The following is a 24,939-nucleotide window of genomic DNA, read 5'->3' as shown; positions in this document are numbered from 1 at the left end:
TATATAATGTTGCTCATTCGGCCCAAAGACAGCTCACATAGTCACTGTGGGGGGGGGGGGGGTGTTGTTGTTTTCCTTTTTTCAATCAATTTATGCACTTCAGATTTTAAAGTATTTTCCAATCCCTGTGAAGCTGGGATTGCAAGTAGTATGTTCCTTACAGTTGTATGAGCGCTTGGCATGGTCGTGTGTCTCTGGCTAGTTCTAGAAACTGACCACTGGTCAGGGGCAGTGCATGGTCACATGGGGGCAAACATCTACAGAGAACTCTCAGCACACTGTGGCCTTAAGATCCTGGCCACCCCATCTCACGATTCTATCTGTGAAAGGGCCGTTTTAAGGGGCTTTCAGAAGACACTTGGGGTCCCTTCTGTCCTCCAGAAGTAACTCCCTTAAAGACTGTGGCCCCCAGAAAACCTGAAACATTCTCTCTAAGATGAGATAACATGAACCTCCCTGCGGGGTCTAAACTAAGAAGGGGGGCTGTCACAAAGGTCCTCACAGCAGCCGAAGAGCGTGGCTCACTGCTTGGAAAGCTGTGTAGACCCAGCGGTTTACCACAGCCCAGCCAAGGCGAGACCTGTCCCCAGGGCAATGGCCTGGCAGCAGACTCAAACATCTGGTGCAGGCCTCACATCGCTGGGGTGCTGAGCCTGGCTTTGCTGGGAAGGCATCTCCGTTACTCTGAACGCTTTCTCGGGGGGGGGGGGGGGGGGATCAAGACTCAGCCCTGCCCCCTCACCTGCCTGCCGACAGTCAGAGGACGACCTCTTCTTCCCCCAAAGGAACCTATTCTACCGGTAAGGACCTATCTTTTCTTTTTACAAGGACGAGAAAAGACGGGTGGAGAGGGATAAACTCTGACGTCATGGGCCTGCGTAGGACATTGGGGTTGGAGGCCATCTGGAGCAGGTGCTGGCAGGGCCTCTGGGAAAGGGGAAGAGGGGCAGCTGCCTTGTCAGGTGGGGGTGTCCTAGGGTCAGGAAAAGACTCAAATCTTTCCTGGAATTTCTGGCCTACAAAGGATGCCTGATGACGTTTTCTTGGCATCCAGCTCCTCTCCTCCAGGGCAGGCCCTTAGGTGCAGGCCTCTTGAGGGAGGTGCCAGGTTCAAGGAGACCTAGCCAAGCCTCCGTGTCCCCCACGGCTGTGCGCTATCAAGCAGTCCCATTCATCATGTTGGGCCCCACCGCCGGGAAGAGTGCGTACGTGTGAGCGGTAACAGTCAGATTCCCCCATATGCCTCAGCTGCTTCCTGCTGCCTCCGCCAGATTCCCTCTGCCCCCATCCAGGAGGCAAGGACGGCCTTTTCCCAATTACAGGTGGTGAAACCGAAGGCCCTGCACAATGATGAGATCTGGCTAGGATCCCGCTGCAATTTCCCTGCCTGGCCTCCCCAACAACAGCTCACAGCCTGTTTAGTATCCTCTCTGAGAAGTTATGCAGCTGGAAGGGGGCCCCGGGATGAAATAATTGCAGGGAAAACAGATGGGTTTCTCAGCAATGCTCTCTCCTCTGAGGGCCTGAGAATCCACCCCTGTTATCCCAGGGCCAGGAGGGGGCATCGCTGCCAGCAGCTCCTGCCTACCACCTGTTCATGAGGGGACAGTCCTGTCGCAGCAGCCCTCCCCTCAGGTTCCCGGAAGCTTTACACACCTTTCACAATGGGACCTCTTTAGCTTTCCATCCGGTCTGGACAGCGACTGTTCCAGAAGGTCCTCTGCAATGGGCACGCTTTCCCATCTCCTTCTTGGAAAGGAAAAGGGAGGGAAATGGGGTCATGAGGATGGGGTCTTTCTTCTCAGACCCCTGCCCTTCAAAGACCCAGGAGAGAGAGAAGGGTCTTGGCTGTGCCATACTCGATGCCTGAGGTTTGAGGTTTGTCATAGGTCAGCTTTGATCTGACTGCCATTGCTCCCTGCTCTTTCGGTCCCTGCCCCACAACCAGCGCCTCTTCCTCTGCCTTAACTTTCCTGCACCCCCAGGCTCACTTACCCTCTCACCCTATGTGCACAGTGACTTTATGAAGACAACCCTCTGTCACCTCTTGCACGGACACTGCCTTGGGCCCCAGAACTGCCTCTCCCCGAGGCCTGCCCTCCCCTGGGAACCCCACCTCAAGCCATCTAACCTCCCTTGATCTTGTCTTTGTACCTCCACTGGCTTTCTGTCTGTCTCGGCTTCCTAGGGTTGTCCTTTAGCAAGCTTCTTGTTCGATTGGGTTTTGTTGTTGTTTGTATGTTTCTTAGACAGTACTTCTAAGCCCTCATCTTCCAGTTAACCCAAGGAGGTCACTCTGACCCTCCTTGTTTTTCCTATGTTATATGCCCAGTTCAGACTTCTTCGCTGGAAAGCTTGTTCTGTTGGCTCAGATTGAGAAAAAAGCCCTCCTGACATGACCATCTCCGTCATCATGTTTCCCAACCGATGAAGCCAGTGTTTATTCTGTGGCCCACTCCTGCGCTGGGATGGAACTCAGTGACTACTGAGTAGGTTAAAGGGCAGCACTGTAGGTATGTAGAACAGTCATGGATGACAATAAAACTACTAATCCCGTGAGCCCCAAGGGCCTCTTTTCCTTCCTGTGAGTCAGGAGGAATTGAAGACTTCAGTTTGTTGATACTTTTAGATTTATTTTCAATTGTGCACGAGTCTGTGTCTATGTACGGTATGTGTACATAAATAAGTACAGTTGCCTGAAGAGGTCAGAAGGAGACATCAGAACCCCTGGAGCTAGAGTGTCAAAGGGTTGTGAGGTTCCCCCCAGGTTCTCTGCAAGAGCAATTTGTGGTCTTAATTGCTGAGCTATTTCTCCAGCCCCCGGGAAAAGCTTTAATACTGAACAGTCAGTTCAGTGCCTGATCCGTTCATTTAAGCTGCTCAGTGGGCTGGACCACTGCTCCTCCATCTCCACTGGGTTCCCAGAGCCAAAGGCAGGAGAAGTAGACGTCCCAGAGAAAGGGAGCTAAGATCCCAAATCTAGGCCCAGGAAGGAAGCCATGAGGAGCAGCAGACCTTCAGTCTCTGAGCACATATGTGTCCATTGCCTCCCTGCCCCCAATGTCCCTACAGCCCACCCCCAGACTCTCTTCCCACCGGTTTCTGCCCCCAAAAAAGGAATAGGTTCAGTAGCAGCAGCAGAAGTGGCAGGAAAGCCTAGCCCAAGGTTAACTCATCCAGGACCTACCATAAATGACTACACTCAGGGATCAGAAGCTGTAGGTCATCAGAAGATTCCCCTGCAGGACCAACTTGATGGCTTAATGTGCGAAGGGGCTTGCCACCAAGAAGCCCAAGTTCCCTCCCTGGGATTTACATGATGGAAGAGAACTGACTCCTGCAAGCTGTCCTCTGACATCCGCACACATACATCACAGTACACACATGCCTGCACCACACACACACACACACACACACACACACACACACACACACACAAATAAATAAATAAATTTTTCCTTGAAGAGATGTCGATTGTAGTACAGGTGTAGTCGCCCCCCACAAGACCATGGGTATCATCAGTTTTACAAAGCCTCAAACCTCCTGAAGAAGACCTAGTTACCAGCCCATTACCAAGACAGGGAAAAAGAAAACCCTTTGTAGTCCTTTGGAAAGTAGCTATCAAGACTGAACAATCCCAACTTATCCTTAATAAGGGGCCTTATAAGACACTGCTGCGGTCTCAAACCTTGGATGGTACTCTCCTGCCCCTTAGGCGAGAGACACTCCATGAAGCAGCTGAAGACCTCACCCTCATCTCCTTTCTTCTCTCTCTCTCCCTCTCAAACACAATACGGTTGTCGTTTCGTATGTAGTAACACAGAAAGGCCATGGAGGGAGGAGCTGAATGGAGATGAGCCACCAACCTTCCAGAACTGACAAAGGACTTGATGTCTAGATCTTTCTTTGGGCAATATGCTGACTCAAATCAAACCTCACCTGTGAGTCGTTTCCCAAACGAAAGGCTGGAAGGAGCTTGCGGTCCTCATTTGGAGTCTTTGGGGTGCATGCCGGGAAGGGACGAGGCAGTAGACGGTACACTCAGTACACTCTTGCTTCCTCTGTATCCTCCGGAAGCATTGGGTCCTCCAGACCCATGTCCATCCCAGCAATCTTCCCACTACCCTCTCTTCCCAGCTCCCTTTCTCTGTAAGAAGCCAACTCTGGCTCCTGCCTCTCGTCCCCTCTCCCAGGCTCTTTGCTCCATGAGACCACAGGGACCCTGCCAACATTCATTTCCCTCGCTCAAGCCTGCGTCCTGCTCAGGAGAAGGGACACAAACTCCTGCACATCACTCCATTCTTGAAACTACAAGTTCTCTCGCGGCTCTAAATTGCAGAGCTCCCTAGAGTCCGATGGACCAAGATTCCAGGTCAAGGAGAGGAATTGTGTGCAGCAGAAATAAGTGGCCCGGCCCCTATAGCCAGAAGGCAACTACAGCCTCAAACTCAATGGCGATGGCCTATTGAGGCTTTGAGCTGGTTAAAACCCAGTACTGCCCATAGTTCCTTAGGGTATTCAGGACACTAAAGTGGACATCTCCACCTTCAGGAAGGGCCAGTACATCACTGAAGGAAAGCCACCTGCCTCCTAACCTCCCAACACACACACACACACACTCACACACACACACACACACACACTCCTGGCTCACACTCGTGGGTTGATGACATCCTCTCATTCGTGGGTATCCGAGACTTACAAGTCTTCTTTGCAGCTACAACATTGCAAGCTCTCCCTCCACTTCCCACTGGGATCTCCTAACCCCATCCTCTGCCGCTCCCCATGTTTGAGCGTCTAGACATGGTCAGCCCTTCCACCCTGGCTAGCGCATGGCAGCATTTGTGAAGAGTTTGGAAACAGAGCGATCTGCGTAGATTTTGGGCTGCACCAACTTTCAACCTGTGTAACTTTACATAATGGACATTTCTTCTAAGCCTTTGCACCTGCAGAAGGAGTACAGACATGTATCAGGAGCAGCAGATACACAGCGCACAGACGCCTAGAGAAGCCTGAGTACTAGGGCGAGCGCATTCTACAAATGGAGTTCTTTTCTGCGCGCCGCTCTGTGGCTTTGAGCACAGCGAGCCGAGCCGCCGGCTCCTTCGGAGGTGGGATGTGGGTTGGAGCAGAAGAGGGAGCCCCCGCGGCCCCCTCCCGGCCCCCTCCGGGCCGTCGATTCGGCCGCGTGCGCTGTGCCATTGGCCCTGGAGGCCCGGTGGGCGGGAAGATGACATCAGCGGCAGGTTGGATTATAAAGGCTCCAGCGGAGCCACGGACTCAGAGCGCACCCAGCCGGCGCCGCACAGCAGTAGGACCTGTGCTCGCTTGGCAATCCTGCTCCGCATCCTGTCCGACTGCTCACTGGCAGTCCCGGCTGCAGACCGTCTGCACACCTCGGTCCCATCGGCACCATGCACCTCTCCCAGCTGATCGCCTGCGCCCTGCTGCTCGCGCTACTCTCGCTCCGGCCCTCCGAAGCTAAGCCCGGGACACCACCGAAGGTGGGTGCTGTCGCGGGGACGCTGGGCTTGTGAGGGGCGTGGAAAGATGCGGTGCGCAGGAGGGAGCAGAGAGCCCGGAAAGGCAGACCCCCTCGGACTTGCTCCCTCAAAGTGGGGATTTCTCGGGTTCATTTCCCAGCCTCGGGAGAATGTCGGCACATGCACATCTCTCGTGCCCCAATGTGCCCAGCATGACCAGCGGCACGGGAAGAGCAATGGGCTCCCCGGAGGAGCAGGCAAAAAGGCTGCGTGGCAGGTGGATGCTGGACTCAGCTGTCCCGCATCGGTGGAGGCACGCTCATGGCTGAGAAGGGCCACGCCACTCTGGGCCCCGTAAAAGTCATCTGCGCTACATCGGTGCACTCTTTCACCTGTCCACTCTTTTCTCCGACAGGTCCCGAGAACCCCGCCAGGGGAGGAGCTGGCGGATTCCCAGGCAGCTGGTGGCAATCAGAAAAAGGGTGACAAGACTCCAGGCGGCGGGGGAGCCAATCTCAAGGGAGACCGATCGCGACTGCTCCGGGACCTGCGTGTGGACACCAAGTCCCGGGCTGCTTGGGCCCGCCTTCTGCACGAGCACCCCAACGCGCGCAAATACAAAGGCGGCAACAAGAAGGGCTTGTCCAAAGGCTGCTTTGGCCTCAAGCTGGACCGGATCGGCTCCATGAGCGGTCTGGGATGTTAGTGCAGCTACCCCTGGCGGCGGTAAGTAACACCATCGGACGCTCCCCGCTCGCCTAGCTCTGCACCCTGGAGAGCCAAGCTCTTATCACTGCCCTTCTCAGACTGTTTGGTTTCCTCCCTGATCCCTATGTTCTGTGACCTTCCCCCAACCAATTTAGGCATGAGGTCAAGTGTACCCAGACATTTGCCTGCTACCTCACATATCCCATTTTACAGATTTAATTAAAAAAAAAAAAGTGAACACGGGCCAGGTCAGAGACCAGGTTCAGCCTTAGAGTACTCCATCTGGCTTCCTCTAGAAAAATAGAGATGGGCTTACGCAGTCCCAGCCTCCAAACCCACCACTGACCACTGGCCAGCTAGCCAATTGGAAACTTGTTAGAGAGATCCTGGAAAGAGAGAGAGAAAGAGGTATCACCAGCCCTGTGCCAGCAGCCAAGCAGTCAAGTGCTAGGATGCCTTTCTGGGGCTGTTGTCCCTCAGGTGAGGCAGGCATGCAGATATGCCTGCCCCCTCCTAGTAGAGAGAACCTCTGTGGCAGCAGCAGGGCACCCTTCTGCCTGGGGCATTCTGAATCTTACCCCTGCTCTCAACTCAACTGTGGGCAAACTGGTCTATCCAGGGTCCTGATGCTGCTGCCCTGGGGCTTCTGAGATGAACCTTAGGCTGGTGACCCTGTTTCAAGAGAGAGGCAAAGGAACAAGCTAAAGCTTATTTCGTGACCTAACCTCAAACTCAGTGTGTCCACAGTGAGTCCTTTACCAGCCTTGTGGTGCTCTGAACTATTTCTGGCCTCCTTCCCCTCCACGGAGATGGGAAACCTCCATCTTCCCAGCATCCCCATCCCAGGCTGCTGGGTCCTTCCTGGCTTCCTTCTGCTCGCCATCCCTGGTGATGTGAAGAGACACACCCTACTTAGATAACTGCTTGACAGTCAGGCTTCTGCTGTTCCTTGGCTTTGCCTCTTGCTCTAGCCCACCCCAGTGGTGAGGAGGCTGCTCTCCCCTACCCAGGAAGATTGACCAGTGGCCATTCTTTTCCCAGTAAGGAGTAGGAACACCTCCCCCATCACATGACAGGAGCCTTTTTTTTTTTTTAAGGCATGAGAGACCTTTGCAGAAGTACAGTGCTCTGTGTACTTGTTTGTGTCCCCATATTAATTCATGAGTAACTTAAGTGGCAGACCTTCAGGAGCCCACATCATACCCAGAAGGAATCTTGGAAATATTGGCCACTGACGAGAGAAACACATACCCCCAGTTCAGGAGCTCTGCCAAGTGCCCCTGGCTCTAGATCTCGGATGGCCCTCTCCTCTCTGCACTGAGTCTTGAACAGGCTGCATGCTTCACCCCAGTTCTACAGAGGTGTTAGGTCTCTACTCTGCTCTACTCAGGGAGAGCGGTGACCCTAGTACTTATGGGTGGGTCTTTTGCTCTCTTCCATATGAATATCTAAGAGATGGAGTCTGAGAACTTGGATTTTCAGTTTGTGATGTATGTGCCAAAAAAGGACTTTAGAGTCTAAACCAACGTTACTTAGCCTCCGGTTAAATGCCTGGAATGTGCTTCCCTGGAGGTGCTTTAGGCATCTGTGGGCACAGGGTAGTGAGAATGTTGAGGAAAAATCAAGACAATTAAGGCTTCTACACCCCACCCCTCCACTTTGACCAGAGGAGATCAGCAGCCTCCTGGAAGTTCTCTTGGCATAAAGGCAAAGCCTCAGCTTCCTCTATGCCAGCCCCAGTGAGAGGATAGATCGTCCTTCCAACCTAAAGTCTCCCAGTGGAGCTGACCAGCGGAGAGCACCCATTTGGTCTTATGGAAGAGTGCAAGGCTCATCCTTCATGCTGATGAAAACTCCCGAGGCTCTGCCCCTTTCTCCACGCAGAGGTTGACTTTGGCTCTAGGCACCGTCATAATGACTGCCGCTGATGGTTATAGGTTTTGATTATACAACTGGCAGAGACTCGGGTGTGGCCAAGACCTCAATGGACATTTTGCCTCTGGCCCTAGGAACACCACCCGTGAAACAGCCAGAGAAGCGAGTTAGGGAGAATTGCCCAGACCATCAGAGCCAGGCCCCATCGTGAGTGCAGTCCTTTAGGAGGGCCCTGCATGTCTGCCAGCCTTCTGAACATGGAGAACTCATGCAGCCACCACTAGTAGGGACTGAGTACAGTGGTCATCAGCTTACTCTCATCCTTCAAACCCTCCAATGCAGCAAAGCTGTACATTTGCCCCAGGCTGGTGGCAGACACCGCCAGCTGCTGCAGAAGGGGACCTTGAAGCCACCAATTTCTAAGACAAAGGTAGCTAGGAGAGGAAGTGTTCTTTACTGCTCAGAAGCTGTGACCCAGACAGGGCCACAGCTTAATATGTGGCCTTTTGTTAAATCCCAGTGCCGGCTCTGGGAGGTGGCTATTATCCATTTTATAGGTGAGCTCAAAGCTACTTGGGGCCATCCAGGAAGTCAAAACAGATCGACGATTTGAGTCCAGAATAGGACACACTTCCCCCTGAGTTAATCTCTTCTCTGTCCCTACATAGCCAAGCAGACATGAAACCAGATGAAACTGACTGCCCCGGGGGGTTGTGTTGTAGCAAAAATGAGCTGGAAAGGGGCCGCTATTCTCAGCCATTGCCGAGAGCAAGGCCTGTAGTTAAATCTTAGGGGAGGGGCTCGGGTCTGGCAGATACTATGGTTTCACCTGTGCTGGTCCAGCCAGTGCCAATCAAGGGCCTGTAGATCAAAGGCACACAGGCTTTGCCTAGTGCTACTGTAAGAAAGTGGGGGGTGGGGGGGAGTTCTACAACTACCCTGTGGGATGGGCTTTTTCAGTGAAGAGGCCGGAACTGAGTGTCCTGTGTCCACTTTGTGTTTCAGGATTGGGAACTGCTCTGTGCACTGAGGCCATCCCTGGTCATCAGCCTCCAGCACCTGGAAACACCTCCAACGCAATGTGGCTTTTACATTTCTTTTTATTTTTTTTCCTCCTGGTACTGGCAATACACAACACCAGCTGTTTTATTATTATTTGGGGAGGGGAGGGTATGATTTTATTGTTTGGGGGTTTTTTTGAAAATGAAAAATAAAAAGTTATATATTATATATATATTATATACATGAGACACACACTCCCACACCGACTTGATGACAAGGGACAGTTTTTAAAGTGACTGACAAAACCAGCTAGCTGTAAAACATTGCTGTTTGTAAATTCACGTCATGCATAAATGTATTTATGTTGTAAAGCTATTTATATTGTTTATAAAGAGATATTTATAAAAATTTTATTTATGTAACTAAATGAAAGAAGCCAACCATTGTAATGTTTTTGTCCTAACTAGTTGAAAAAAATGTTAAAAAAAAAAAAGCCATTCCATGAACATCTTGAAAATTGTCTTTATTTATTCATTGCTTTTCATTTCAAAAATTAGGCTGAGCAGAAGCAGAAGACAAGGCCTTTGCCTCCAAATAGATCTGTCAGTCAGGTTTGCAACTCTGAATTGCTCTGTGTCAGCATCCCGTCGGGCGCCCCATCCACCCCTCACTCTACTGAAGTTGGTCTCTCAGGACCGGGCTGGCCGTGTGGACCGCTGCAGGGTGACTGCCAGATCTCCTCCAATGTCTGGGAGGCTGACAATGTCAAGAGCTGAACCGGTGTTGATTTAGCTCCTTTAAGGGTCTCCAGTTCCATCCCATCTTCTCTCTGCTATGAGAAGGAACAACTGCTCCAAATTTGCCCTCTCTTGAGGGTGATGTGTCTGTATGCCTCATGATATTTTCAAGTTACCGTTCACACGCTTCTTTTAAGGCTTCTTTTCAAAGCCTTGGGTGGGCAGCTCCCTCTCCCCCACAAGCACTGCAGTGCCCAGATGGTATCTCGGGCCACACACCTCTAAGAAGGAACAGGAATGGCCAGATTTCTCGTGTGCGCCGTGGGGAGCACTTTGTGAGGGACCCAATAACAACCACAGTGCCCAAGCTTTGAGTGTGAAATTATGAATAATGATTTGGAATTTATGAATATAATTTAGACTAGAATCTCTTTTCTCGAAATCAGCAGGAAACTTTTAAATAATTCAGTGGTAAGCCCAGCACACCCTCCATTCAGTGACACGGCTGTGAAGGTTTCCCTGACACCTGACCCCGTGAGAGACAAGGGTCACAAAGAGCCTCTTCCAACTGAATGGGGTTGGTGGCACATTTCTGTATCCACAGCACCTGGTAGGCAGGAGAATTGCCACAAGACCAACTCCAGCCTAGTGGACAGAATAAGTTCCAGGCCAACCAGGGCTATAGAACAAGACCTGAGGGAGAAACATAAATAAATAAAATAAAAACCTCTTAGTGACACCATGACACCAGGTAGGTTGGCAATGTGTATGGCCCTGTGCCAGGGGATCAGCAGGCCTAGCAGAAGAGTGCCAGGAGACAAGTGTCACTGGAGGAGACCAGTGTCACTGGAGGAGTACCTGATAACACCTGGTCTTCCTGCGGCCTCCCAGGTCCCTGACTTTCGCTCCTAGGCGGCCCTGTAAGCAGCAGATTTTCACAGATCTAAGATGCAAGCCAGCTGGAGAAGGCTAGAGCCCTTTTCATCCTCCTAATTTCCAGGACACTAGGGGACATTCCCAATTCCCTCCTGGGGGCCAAATGGCAAGTCTTGAGTGTGGCTGCCTGCCCTCCTCTGCCTTGTTCCCACATCTATGGCTGGAGACACAGTACCAGAGTCTGTGACAGTGAGGGATTCAGGCTACACCTGTACCTCAGCTTGCCATGCAAGTGGGGTATCTCTTACTATCAGAGGAGGCAGAGGAATAGGCCAGAGCCTTGGAGATGACAAGAGCCAGGCAGATAGTCACACTGTGACCTTTCTGGGGTTGAGGCAGGTGCTGCTCAAAGCCCAGGCAAAGGACATCTGTAATCCAGGGAATTGCCACTGGAGAGAAGGATTTTTCATTGGTCATCACTGGGGCAGCTAGTGATTGTTGTAAGGACTGAGTACTCTTACAAATACAGTCCTCCTATGTTGCCCTCATTCCACATATAACACCCCACCAAATAATAATAATAATAATAAGCCAGGCCCACAGTTGGCAATATCAACCCTCATCAGTGAGACCAGACCCTCAACCTGTTGGGTTGGGTCCTGGATGTCACTAGATAACTGCTCTCCTGTGATGATTAATGTTATCAACCTAAAAGGTTCTATTATAGAACTGCTTAGGAAATTACCCACCAGGCATATCTGTAAGTGAGTTTCTAGGTTGGTTAACTAAGATGGAATAACCAACCCACAGGCTGGGGTTTCAGATGAAACAGAGATGAGAAAGGACCTGGACAGACGGCTCAGTGATTAGAAGTGTGTATTATTCCTGCAGCAGACTCAAGGTTGAGTCTCAACACTTGCAGAAGGTGGCTCACTACCTGTAACCCCAGATCCAGGGGATCTGACAGTCTTCTCACGTCCTCAGGCACATGCACATACCCAGACACACACACACACAAACAATAAAATAATAAACTTTAAGGAGAAAGGGGAGTGAGAGCTGCTTTCATCTCTCTCTGCTTCCTGACTGCAGCCTTCACACCATCCTGTCTTCCCCTCCATACGTGACTGCATCTTTGAACCGGGAGCCAAAAGCTCTTCATTCTCAAGCTGCTGTTGGCTGCTCATTTGTCGGAGCAAGGATAAACATAACTAATGCAAACTTGAAGTCCTGAGTCTGCGTCCTTGGCCACAGAGACGTACCATCCCAGCCTGGGAATCCTGCTAGAAAACAGGAAGGGTTGGCAAACCCTCAGTAAGTAGCTACAAATGCTAGGGAGGCTGGGGTATTCCTTAGCAGTACAGCCCAGGAGCCTGACCCCTCCCATCTGGGTCTTTTCTCCTTCCTGGTTCCCAGCATCTCATCTCATGTTGCACCTCGTCTCCCACATGGGAGACAGTAACTGCCAGTCTATGGCTAGAGTCCTGGACCTCTGGGACAAGGAGGGGCCCTTGGCAGTGTTAGACACCTCTGTGCAGGGCCAGTGGAGTGGGGTGGTCCAAAGTACAGCAGAGAAACAGAAAGTTCCAGATTCTAGAAGGCCTCAGGGCCTCCTGTGTTCCCGAGGACACCCTTTCTAGAAGATCTCGGGATGAGAACACATAGGGAATAGAGAACACATACTTTTAGGATAGTCAAAGAATAGACCCTTTAAAACCTATCTCCAGGCTGAAAGAATCAGATGCAGATATTTGCAACCAACCAATGGACAGAAGCAGCTGACCATTGTTGTTGAATTAGGGAAGGCTGAAAGAAGCTGAGGAGAAGGGCCATCCTGTAGGAGAACCAGCAGTCTCAATTAATCTGGACCCCTGAGATCTCTCAAACACTGGACCACACTCACTGGCCCCAGGGAGTTTAGAGGTCAGGTGGGGTGGGGAGTTAGGGGGCATCCATGTGGAGACAGGGTGGGGTGTGGAGGAGGTGTGGGGTGGGGAGCAGTTGGAGGGTGGATGGTGGGCAGAGCATAGAATATGGAGTGTAACCTGGGCATATACCCAGAAGATGCTCCAACTTGTAATAAGGACACATGCTCGACTATGTTCATAGCAGCCTTATTTATAATAACTAGAAGCTAGAAAGAACCCAGGTGTCCCTCAACAGAGGAATGGATACAGAAAATGTGGTACATTTATACATTTATACAGCTATTAAAAACAATGAATCTATGAAATTTGTAGGCAAATGGATGGATCTGGAGGATATCATCTTAAGTGAGGTAACCCAATCACAAAAGAACACACATGATATGTACTCACTGATAAGTGGGTATTAGTCCAGAAACTTAGAATACCCAAGATACAATTCGCAAACACACATGAAACTCAAGAAGAAGGAAGACCAAAGTGTGGATACTTCATTCCTTCTTAGAACGGGGAACAAAATACCTATGTAAGGAGTTACAGAGACAAAGTGTGGAGCTGAGACGGAAGGAAGGACCACCCAGAGGTCCATCCCATAAACAACCACCAAACCCAGACACTATTGCATATGCCAGCAAGATTTTGCTGACAGGACCCTGATATAGCTGTCTCTTGTGAGGCTATGTCAGTGCCTGGCAAATGCAGAAGTAGATGCTCACAGTCATCTATTGGATGGAACACAGGGCCCCCAATGAAGGAGCTAGAGAAAGTACCCAAGGAGCTAAAGGGGTCTGTAACTCTATAGGAGGAACAACAATATGAACTAACCAGTACCCCTGAGAGATTGTGTCTCTAGTTGCATATGTAGCAGAGGATGGCCTAGTAGGCCATCAGTGGGAAGAGAGGCCCTTGATCTTGTGAAGATTATATGCCCCAGTATAGGGGAATGCCAGGACCAAGAAGCAGGAGTAGGAGGGTTGGGGAGCAGGGCGAGGCAGGGGGAGGGTATAGTGGACTTTCAGGATAGCATTTGAAATGTAAATGAAAAATATCTAATAAAAAATAATAAAAAATGGATGTTTAAATAAAAAATGATAATAAAGTGCATATATATTCATATATATACAAAAAGAATATGGAGTGTAAAAAATAAATTAAAAATAAAATAAAATTTTAAAAAATTTCAATTAAAAGTTTTTAAAAAAACTATCTGCAGGGCTGGAGAAAGGTTCCGTGTGCAAGAGCACGTGCTACCCAAGGCCTGGAGTTATTGTATCCACACCCATGTAAAATCCAGGCACGACCCCACTCAGACTTGTAACCCTGGCACTGTGGGGAACAGAGGCAGAGAAGCACTGGGATTTGCTGGCTGCCAGTCTCACTCCAGGTTCAGTGAGAGATCCTCACCGAACTTTATAATGATAGAGTGGGACACCTAACATCTTCTTCTGACTTCCCAGTGCATGCATAGGTACATACACACACACACACACACACACACACACACACACACACGCACATTATTACCAAGAATATAGATCAAAGTTTTGACACATTTCAGAAGTCCTTTTTTGAAGTCCTCAAATATGAAAGGAGCTGGGGTGCACAGTGGAGACATCCCAAGCCTCCCTGGACCCAGGTGAACAATTGCTAACAGAAGCAGAGGCAGGACCAGGAACCCAACCTTGGGCTCCCAAAATACCTGAAAGACAGACCCCTCAAACCCTCTTGAAGGTGTGATTCTGAGATGTGCCACACACGGCACAGAGGCATGGAAGAGATGAGGTTCTGGGAGACAATGAGGTATTTCCATCTCAGTCAAGTGGTTCCTGGTGCTTGCTCCTTTCACACTGCACACAGTAGGAGAAGGGGTTGTGCTGGACCAGAGACTGTGCGAGTGATCAGCAAGGATCAAGTCAGAGCCTTGAGAAGCGCTCCTAGCCAAGGCAAGAGAGGCAGGCTGGCAGACCAAGTAGCCCATACTCTAGTTTGAGAAAAGTATATTGGGAGAGAGCATTGGTCAGGGCACATAAATGCATTTTTTATCCTTTATAGCAAGACACCTGAGCAGGTCGTTTATGAAGAGTAGAAATTTGTTTAGTTCGTTGTTCCAGGATCCGGAAAGCTTAGAGCAGAGTGATAGCATCCATCCAGGGCCCTCCTGCTTCACTGTGGCATGACAGAGGGTACCACATGGTGAAGCAGCAAGTAAGCTAACCCACGTCTCCCTTCTCCCCCCTTTTTCTCCCCCTCCTCTTCATCTTCCTCCTCCTTCTCTTCCTCCTCTCTCTCCTTCTCCTCCTCTTCCTCCAGGGAGTGGAATTTCTCACTGAGTCACTGGGTCCATAAATCAGTAACAGAGACTTTGATAACATAACTAACAGAAGCAACCTAAGAAAGCATTTGTTCTTGCTCACTGTTTTCGGGGACAGCCCATCACGGCAGGAGCCTGAAGCAGCTGGTCACACCGATCCACAGACAGACAGCAGACAGTGGTGAATGATGGGCAGACCCCTTCTATTTGTTCAGCAATTAGGATGGGTCTTCCCACCCCAACCAGTTCAGTTCAGATGATGGAGGCTCGCTCAGAGGCCATACTAACCTAGACAAGCCCTTACAGCTGTGCTTGTCACAATGCACACCAACCATCACACCCAGCACCGTCTCCATGCTTTGACCTATGTGCTTGGTTGAAGGCTTATTTCTGAATAAGGCCCACATTTTTGGCCTGTGGCACCCTCACTACCTACCCTACCTGGTTGTGACTTTGGTTTCCTTCGCGTTGTTAAGCTTATGGAGTATGGACAGACTTCCTACCTCACCTCTGTGTTTTCCGTGGCTGTGTGGAGAAGGTACATGGACACCTGAACAGATTAATGCCTATTTACACAGCATGAGAATTCTACAAATGTCTGGTGAGTTTTGCCTTCTGCATTACACGTCTCAATCTTTTCTCACTGTCTTGGATTTACCGAAAGATTAATAATGATGTTGGGGAAAATAAACTGGGACTTTGGGGTTTTTTTTCCCTGTTTAGACTCATGTTTTAATGTTTTAATTCAGCAATGAAAAGCTGATGTTAACGCGTGTATCGGAAAGGATATCTGACGTTGTGACATGGTAACAAACAATCCTCAACTCTCACCGACTAAAAAAATGCCAAAGCTTCAAGCCACACCTGCTGGTACATACCTGGAATCCCAGCCCTTGAGAGACTGAGGCAGGAGGATTGTTACATGTTCAAGGCCAGCCTGATCCACAGAGTGAACTCAAAGCCAGCCTGAAATACATAGCAATACTCTGTCTCCAAAAACAAAGACGACAACAACAAAAATTATGCAAGCTTGTGTCTTGTCTGGCTCCGGAGGCGGTCACTACAGAGAGAATCCCCCTGTGCTGAGCCTCTCATGCCCAAGACCTAACTTTAACTCCAATTCAATTCTTTTCCTGATACTGACATTATCAGATCTATTTTATCTTATAATTGTTGAGAGAAGATCTCCCTATGTTATCTTCACTAGCCTGGCACTGGACATGTAGACCAAGCTGGCCTTGAATTCATAGCAACCTACCTGCCTCTGCCTCCCAAGGGCTGGGGTTACCCAGCTACTTTATCTTACCTTGCTTCATCGTGTCAGGGTCTTAGGTGGCGGAGGGGTTGGTTTGGGGAATTGTTTTGAGCCAGGGTCTCATGTAGCCCAGGTTGGCTCAAACTCACTGACACTGAAGCTGCCCTTGAACTCCCTGGTCTTCCTGCCTCCACTTCCCAAGTGCTAGGATTACAGGTGTGCATCACGCGCCCTGTCTTATTTTTATTTGTGCGTGATAGTTTTATGCAAGCTTTCATTCTTTCCCTCTTTGTGTGTGCCTTTTTAATGTAAGTATATCTATAACATATTAGATCAAAATACATAGGAAGTGGAGTGACCGTCTTCCGGTGAGGAGGCCTGATGGTTCGATTGATCGCTTAAACTGACTTTCTCATTTGACTTGCAGAATCTGCTTTTCAAGCCTCCTCGTTTTCCTTCCTTTCTTACTGAACTCTCCCCCAGGGCTGCCGCTCCACTTTCATCTTCTGCAGGGGCTTGCAGGCAGACGTCCTATTCTTAGTTGTCAGTGGCTCTGTAATGTTTTTGATGAGACTTATTAAATCCATATTTATATTATTATCAAAGTCAAGATCACAGACAGTAACTTCAGGCTCCTTCAGAAAGGAAACAATAAAGTTAGCCCCTCTGCCTTCTCCTGTGCCTTCTCCCTTTAGCTCCCTCTGCCTTCTCCTGTGTCTTCTCCCTTTGGGGTTAGGACCCGCTCCCTAACGAGATTGGCTAGGTCCCCCAAGACTTCCCTTGGTGTCTTTCAGCATTCTTCTTGGCTTCCCACTTATATCAAGTGTTCAAATATCCTTCCCATTTGTAGACATCACCTGTCTACTCTAGACCTGACTCTTTAACCGCTGCTATACTTTTCCATGACAGCCAATACACAGATGCATACACACGCAAACACACACTCACACCCACTCTCTCCCTCTGTGTGTGCTTGCACAGTTGAATATCTTAATCCATTTTTGCTCTAACAACATATACAAAACCACATACATCATAAAGAATAAGCTCTGTTAAGCTCAAAGTTCAGGATGCTGGAAAAATCCAAGAACATTGGGTGGCACCTGCTTGGCACCTAAGTGATGATCTTTGGGCTGCATTTACAACCTAGCAGAGGACTTCCCATGGTGAAACAGAGCAATTGTGTTAGAGAGAGAGCCTTTTTTATTGCAACCTCCTCCATTAACCCACTCAAGGGCAGGAGAGATGGCTCAGGGGTTAAGAGCACTTGCTGCTCTTGCCGAGGACCTGGGTTTAGTTTCCAGCATGGTGGCCAGAAGAGCCGGTCCACTCTCGATGTGCACCATGGGTCATGATATCTCAACCACCTGCAACTCCAGTTCCAAGGAACCCAACACCCACTTCAGCCCTCAATGCCACAAGGTACGCATATGGTATACATGCATACTTGCAAACAAACACTCATACTTATAAAATTTAAAAAGAAACAAGTCCTTTTTTAAAATGATCCATTCATCCATAAAGTTATGTGTGGATTCATGAAGGCGAGATTTATCTGACCCGGCTCCACCCCAAAAGTCTTACCTCTCAACTCTGCTGCATCAAGGACATTATTTCCAACACAGGAAACTTGGGAGACACATTCAGACTGCAGCAGTGCGGTGATTCACGTAGTCCCAGTCAGCATAGAGTACAATTCTTCTATTGCCACCAGTGTGGCATAAACTGGTCCACACTGCATTCCTGAGAGGAATACTTAGTGACTTTAGATTGTTCCTCTGGCCTTAGAACCAAATTGAAATATTCACTGCCCTCATCACATCTGCTGAGGGGTCCTGGACATGTGAGCAGGGCATGAATAAGGTTCCCAGGTGCCCTGTCTTCCTCTTGTTTTGTTTTGTTTTGTTTTGTTTTGTTTTGTTTTTTCCAGACAGGGTTTCTCTGTGTAGCCCTGGCTGTCCTGGAACTCATTGCCCTCATTACATCTGCTGAGGGGCCCTGGACATGTGAGCAGGGCATGAATAAGGTTCCCAGGTGTCCTGTCTTCCTCTTGTTTTGTTTTGTTTTGCTTTGTTTTGTTTTTTCCATACAGGGTTTCTCTGTGTAGCCCTGGCTGTCCTGGAACTCACTTTGTAGACCAGGCTGGCCTCAAACTCAGAAATCCTCCTGCTTCTGCCTCTCAAGTGCTAGAATTAAAGGCGTGAGCCACCAGGTGTCCTGTCTTAACAGAGAGTCCGGAAGAGTTGGTCCACACTTGATGGGCACCATGGGTCATGATGTCTCTGAAAAAGGATCAAGGACCCCTCTTGAGACTAATCCATCCCATGGCCTTGGCCTGTAGGATCCAAGCTGGTCTGAACTCTGTACATGAGCCAAGAGAGTCTTGGCAGGCACACAGCAGCAGTGAACCTGGACTCACGCCAACAGAGCCTCTGAACAAGTACTTCAGCAGGAGAGAATGTGGGGGCTCTTTTGTGTGACTTTAGAGAATGATGCCTAAATTCTGGGTTCATGTCTCCCACAGTAAGGTACTTCCATAATATTAAAGTTATAAAACACACATACACATTTAAGTCAGTCACACATCCAGACCTACATGCATGCTTCCTCCCAGACCCAGAGATTGTCTTGTAGATGTCACACGCCGCATGTGTGACACACAAGGACCTCGCAAAATGATTAGTTGCTTTCCTCATCACGGTGACCAAATATATGACATAACTGTCAGAAGCAACTGGAAGAAGGAGTTGCCCTGGCTCGCGGTTTTGGGGACACAGTCAGTCTGTCACAGCAGGAACATGGCAGCAGGAGCACACTCTTGCTGTCTCATATCTCAGTGGGCCAAGAAGCAGAGAGCTCTGATAGAAGTGGATAGGCATGTGACCCTTCATCCCGCCTACTGGTGACTTACTTCCTGCAGCTAGGCCCCACCTCCTGAGAGAGCAGCACCAGCTGGGTACCAAGGATTCCAACAAATGAACTACTTCAGACTCAAAGCATAGCAGTGTCCTTCCGCAAATCTCCTGTCAGGGCTGGCATCAGCCTCTCGGCTAGAACTGCAGTGACAAATGGAAGGATGTTTGCCAACTGTGACGACTATGACCTCAGGAGCACACACTTAAGGTAACTACAACTTTTAAAGTTCCTGTATGTTTCTGGTAGGACCTATAACAGGAATGCACACATATAAACCTCCACAGCAGCATCACTCATAAATACCTTAGAAAAAAAAATCTGAGCAACCATTGCCTGGAGAGCAGATAAATAAAATGTGTTGCATCCATACAAAGGAACAATTATTTGCAATGAAAGAAACTAAAGAAGTGGTTTTTAAAAAAGAAATGGTTTATGCTGTAGCATAGATAAGCCTTGAGGACAACAGGATAAGTGAAAGGAGGTAGAATAAAACTTTGTATAGTCGACAACTCTATTTGCATAAAGGGCAGAATGGGCAAAGCTGTACAGGGCACAGCAGCAGCTGGACGGGCTGGCATGCAGCATGGTAAGCAGGAGGCTGAGGATGGAATCAGAGTGTCTTTGGTGGGGGAAATGGAAGACGACCTCAATGTGGCTGTGGTGATGTGTATGATGCCGAGACAAGGCTGTAAACAGTTCACTGAATGTGGATACTGTAAGTGGGGAAACCACACAAAGTCACGTATCCAGCCCCGGTCTGCATTGTGTTTCATCTTGTCCACCAGTGGGAATTCCCAGAGCTGCAGAGTGGACCACACCTCGAAGGGCAGTTCCTAGCATCTCCCAGAGGCCAGGAGACACCCTCTGAGAGATGGTGCGGTGGTGGTGCTCCCTGGATAACGACCCAGGTGCTCCCTTGACAGCAACCTGAGAGCATTGAAGGCTATAGTACTGCAGCTTTATTGACCAGACTAATCAGCAAGAACACATCAGTGGGACCTGTCCAGCCCCAGGGGGGTCCAGCTGCCTAGAGCCAGGTGTGGGCACCTCATTGTTCCCCCTTGAGTGCCCCCAGAACCTAGCCTTACCCCTGCTCCAGGCCCTCGCTCAAGTGAAGGACTGTAGGGGTGAGTTCCCACAGCACCAGGACATGCACATTCTACCTCACCCCATTACCCATCCTTCCTATCTTCAAGCAAATGCTAAAACAGTGACACGCAAGTCACACACACACACACACTTACACACACTCACAGCACCATCTTGTCACCCAGGAAATTTCAGAAGCACTACACCTCTAGACAACACAAACCCACACCACACACTCTCCTTTCCCTCCAAACTAACAGGCAGTTGAGAGCTCACCGGCTTCTCAGGGTGAGTGGCCACTATCTGCAGTGTGCTTCAGGGATGATACTCTCCGGTGGAGCCATCTGCAGCTTTCTTGGTACCCAAGGCTAGAGCTGGGATGGCTCTGGTCTCACATGGCCAAGACAGGACTGTTGGGCAAAGTCCATGGTCTCTATAAACACCTCTCCTGGTACTGTTCCCAGCCTCTGGGTTTTCAGCCCCCAAGTCAGACCCCTTATAGCGGGAGGTTGGGGGCGGCACACTGCCCATCTATCCCTCCTTCCTCTTCACGTCCTTATCTCTGTCCTTTGAAGGGTCCTCACACCCCATCCAACATTCCCCCATAATTCTTCCTATTTCTACCAAGAAACAAAGGTCTCTGGCTTACCAATGCCTACAACCAGATGACTGGAAGAACAGTTGTCTCCCAGGTACAGAAAAGTCATCACATTGGGGCACAGCCAAGATATTCTAGTTATTTCCAAAATGTCTCAAATTCCTCATGGAGTTTGAAAGGCTTGGCTCTTTCTCATTTTCATCTTCTTGACTCAGTGGACATCTGTTAAAGCCAAGGACGGGCCAAAGGCTCCTGCCCTGTCCCTTCTGATGAGAACAGAACCAGCTACTTCACACTGGGGTCAGAGTCCTGGAGTGACTACAGCAGAGGCTGACAGAAGGGACAAAAGGCCACATTCTCTTACCAACAACTGAATCCAAAGTGACTAGGTCCCTAGAGATGGCCTCAGCAACAAGAACTGTCCAGGGCATCAGGTGAGAAGGTTTATATATAAAGAAAGAGGCTGAGGCTGAGGCTAGGTAGAGTGGTGCATAGTTGTAATTTCAGCACTGGTGAAGCTAAGGCAGGAGGATTTCTGTGAGTTTGAGACCAGCCTGAGCTACGTAGTAAGTCTTTTTTTTTTTTTTTTTCAGGAAAAAGAAAAGGAGAGGCAAGAGCTGGGAACGAAGGGCCTTTGTCAGCTCTGGCTTCCTCTGTGTGTGCTCCTTCCTGTGCAGAAACAACAGAGGTGCCCGCTCACCCCCTGCCATTGTCAGTACCAAGGTTTTAAGGCTCCTCTATGTCCCTTGGGCTGACCGCCCTGCTGTGTGGCATTCTCTGCCTCCCAGCCATGCTGCTGCTCTGTCCCTTTCCTGTGATGAGACAGTCTCTGACCTTTTGCTCTCAAGACCAACACTTGGGGATTGCACAGTGGAGCAGATACCCCACATGTGAGCTGCAGCTTCTTATCCATCATGGGACAGGATGGCCCGTCGGTCAGAGGGCTGCAGGGGGAGCAGCCGTCCTAACGGGTCTTCTCAGTTGTAGTTGCTTACAGTCAGTAAGCAAAGTGTGCTGCGGTCGGGGGGTATGAAGCTCTGCTCTCTCCCAGATTACAAGCCCTGGGTGTCCTGCATCTGAGTCTACAGAAGAAAACCTGAAGTCATCTCCTCTACTCACTCCCTCCGTCTAATGCAAACCATCAGTATTGTCCACCCTGCCTTCCAAAGCATGCCAGGCCTGAGCAGAGCTTGGCCTTCCTCTGCTCGGGCCTAGTCCATCTGTTTCCCAGCAACAGCAAGAGGCACCTGGTGCTTCTCCTTTCTTCCAGTGTTGCTCCCCATAGGTGTGACCCCTCTGACCTACCTTGACCCCTCTCACCTAGGCCCTTTGCATTTGTCTGTGGATTCCCTGCCTGGGCAGCTGTTTCCTCAGAGACAGTCACTTACTGCTATCTTGGAGATGATTCAAGGGTAACCCCAAGGGCAAATCTGGGAGGGTCCCCTGTGTGACAGAGTAGGAGGTGGTGGAGCCTGCATATGGGGGGAGGGTCCCCTGTGTGACAGAGTAGGAGGTGGCGGAGCCTGCGTATGGTACAGGAAGGTGACTGGGTCTTAGAGGCTATTGCTCTCAGAGGGGTTCATGTTTCTCTCTCATTCTGAAGGCAGCAAGCTGTCAGAAGGTGAGGCAACCCCAGGCGTGCATTTGGCCCTTCCACGTGCAGTCTCCCCCTTCTCCACCGCTGCTCCGCAATGTCACAGCCACAGGGTTCCCCACAAGAGGCTGAACAGTGGAGGCCCGCTGATCCTGGGTGATCGGTCCCTGAAACTGTGAGTTAAATAAATTGTTTTCAATCGGGTGTGGTGGGTAAGCCTGACATCCTAGCTCTTGGGAGGCAAGGCCAAAAGGATCAAGAGTTCGAGATCATCTGTGGGTCTGTGAGACTCTGTGGATAGATAGATAGACAGACCTCATTTTTTCCATAAAGTGCCCGCTCGAGTGTCTGACCACAGACTAATCCGCCAACATATTCCATTCACATCTTAGTCAAATGCCCATCTCTCAGACCTAAGCCACGCCATCTAGAGGCTGTCACTGTCTGTGGCCCTGGCTTCCCGTTGCTCTGTCTTACTGTGCTCTGTGCCAGTTTGTGGAAGTGCCAGAAGGCAGGATTTTGACTTGTTCACAATGAATGTCTAGCATCTAGGCCCTGGGACATTTTAAATACTCAATAAATGCTTGTTGAGTAAATAAAGCACTGTGGTTATAGCCAGCGCTTCAATAACAGTGCATTAACCTAAACAAACATAGAATTTAATGGATGTGATTTTTAGTCAGTTCTAAAAACTTAATCTGACCTTTCATAATACTCCTAAAAAATCCCCCCACAAAATCCTGTGGGTAGAAAGAATGACCTGTGCAATCATGGAGGTCCCTGGCAGGGTTCTGCAAATGCCTTCTTGGGTCTGAGTGTCTCAGACAAGAGAACTCAGGTACGGGAAAGAGAGGGGGATACCTCTCCCTCTCCCTCCCTATCCCTCTCCCCCATCCCTCTCCCTCCCCATCCCTCTCCCCCTCCCCCTCCTCCTCTCCCTGTCCCTCTCCTCTCCCTCCCTCCCTCCCTCTCCCTCTTCCCCTCCCTCTCTCTCTCTCTCTCTCTCTCTCTCTCTCTCTCTCTCTTCTGCCCCTCTCCCTCCCCCTCTATCCCTCTCCATCCATCTCCCCCTCCCTTCTCCTTCTCCCCCCTCCCTCTCCCCACTCTGACTCTTTCCTCAGTTTAGCCAGACTGACTGACCAGCAAGCCCCAGAAATCCCCCTGTCTCCACTTCTCCAGCCCTGAGATTACAGGGACCCTCATGCTTGAGAGACAAGCAATTTACCAATTGAGCTGTCCTGCCTAGAATGCACATCTGGAGACACACTCCAGTCTTTGTGTACTAAAACAATAACCCAATGCAGTGTTCAAACAGGAAGGAAGAAATCTATCATTCCGACCTGCTTCCGAAACCTGCATACATCATACCTGCCAGCCATGCCTATAGACATCCTAATCCTTCTAGCTGTAAACACTTGCAACCCGGCCATTGCTGGGGCTAGAACTGTGCACAGCACCACACTGCCTGGCTGACCCCAATAGACCCAATATACCACAGCCTGCAGTAGTCAGCCATAAGAACTGCAAAATTCAGCGACACCAAGAATTCTGTGACTAGCATTGAGCATATATTTTTGATTTTTATTAAGTCAAAGTACTTGTGCAAAGCTAACTGCAGCAGGCGTTGCTGCTGGGAGCGAGCTGATAAACTGACTGCAGGTAGAGTCTGACCAATATTTCTTTGCATGATATTGGAAAATACTTTGTCTTCAATATTATGTGAGATATTTACAATGTCTCCTGCTGTTATAACGATGGCTTATTTACCTGAATAATCTTGCCTATCACACGAGACAAAGATTATAAATTCAGTATAATAAAAGCCATACTGATTTTTAAAGTAAGTTCAATGGGATGGTGTCCACTTTTGTCTCATGGGTACACTTATTGGATGTTAATTATACCTTATTTGAATTTTAAAGAGGAAGTGTCTGGAGGGAGGAAAAGGACAGAGGAAGGGAAAAGTCTCTAAGGGCAGCCAGGCTCTCAGAGCAGGGAACCCTGCCCACAGTGGAGGGAAGCAGGGGCTGTCGGAAAACAAAGGACACAGGGAAACCACCCCATCTTTCACAGAACCCTGACTTCAAGTAGGACACCATGTCTATTTCTTATCCCAGTGGGTTTTGTAATTTTGTTTTCCCTTTTCTTTTTTTCCTATTCCAAACAAAACCAAGAGCTGCCAAGTAGGTTCTACCACCAAAGAAACATATCGGTTCTACGGTTGAGCAAGAACTAGACCAGCGGTATGGCACAGTCATTTGCCAGCTTGTCATCCCTCAATCATTAGCACTCCTGATACCTGTGGCAGGCAGGACAGCCTTGAAGGAACCTGAGAGCAGGCAATGACAGGTGAACCATAGCCTGATGGCGCCCTCTGGTGGTGAGGTGTCAGGACTGCATGTAATTTCAAAGATTCCAATCTGGTTCTCTAGCTAGCACACATATAACATTCAGATTTGCTTTTAAACCAATTGGTTGGGTCCCGCCCCCAGTTTCTAATCTGGGCAGTCTGAGGTAGGCCTGAGAGAATTTATAAAATAAATTCCCAGGGACAAAAAGAAAAAAGTTCC

The 24,939-nt window shown here is 49.5% G+C and overlaps 1 protein-coding gene across 1 annotated transcript; it reads left to right on the top strand.

The window, feature by feature from the left end:
- The first annotated feature begins 5,302 nt into the window (after nucleotides 1-5,302).
- On the top strand, nucleotides 5,303-9,519 carry Nppc (natriuretic peptide C). The gene is made up of 3 exons (XM_021175045.3): nucleotides 5,303-5,504; nucleotides 5,899-6,209; nucleotides 9,072-9,519. Exons 1-2 carry the CDS (start codon nucleotides 5,415-5,417, stop codon nucleotides 6,187-6,189), a joined length of 381 nt encoding a protein of 126 aa, XP_021030704.1. The 5' UTR covers nucleotides 5,303-5,414; the 3' UTR covers nucleotides 6,190-6,209; nucleotides 9,072-9,519.
- Nucleotides 9,520-24,939: the final 15,420 nt, after the last annotated feature.

Source organism: Mus caroli, unplaced genomic scaffold (assembly GCF_978045245.1).
Source record: "Mus caroli unplaced genomic scaffold, Mus_caroli_1 scaffold_1, whole genome shotgun sequence".
NCBI classification, from domain to species: Eukaryota; Metazoa; Chordata; class Mammalia; order Rodentia; family Muridae; genus Mus; species Mus caroli.
This window is presented reverse-complemented; position numbering and strand designations above follow the sequence as displayed.

What these genes read in the sequence shown, in the direction of transcription:
- Nppc (XM_021175045.3), top strand. Translation starts at nt 5,415, where the DNA reads ATGCACCTCTCCCAGCTGATCGCCTGCGCCCTGCTGCTCGCGCTACTC. An exon ending in AGCCCGGGACACCACCGAAG is followed by an intron (nt 5,505 to 5,898) that starts GTGGGTGCTGTC and finishes TTTCTCCGACAG; the next exon opens with GTCCCGAGAACCCCGCCAGG.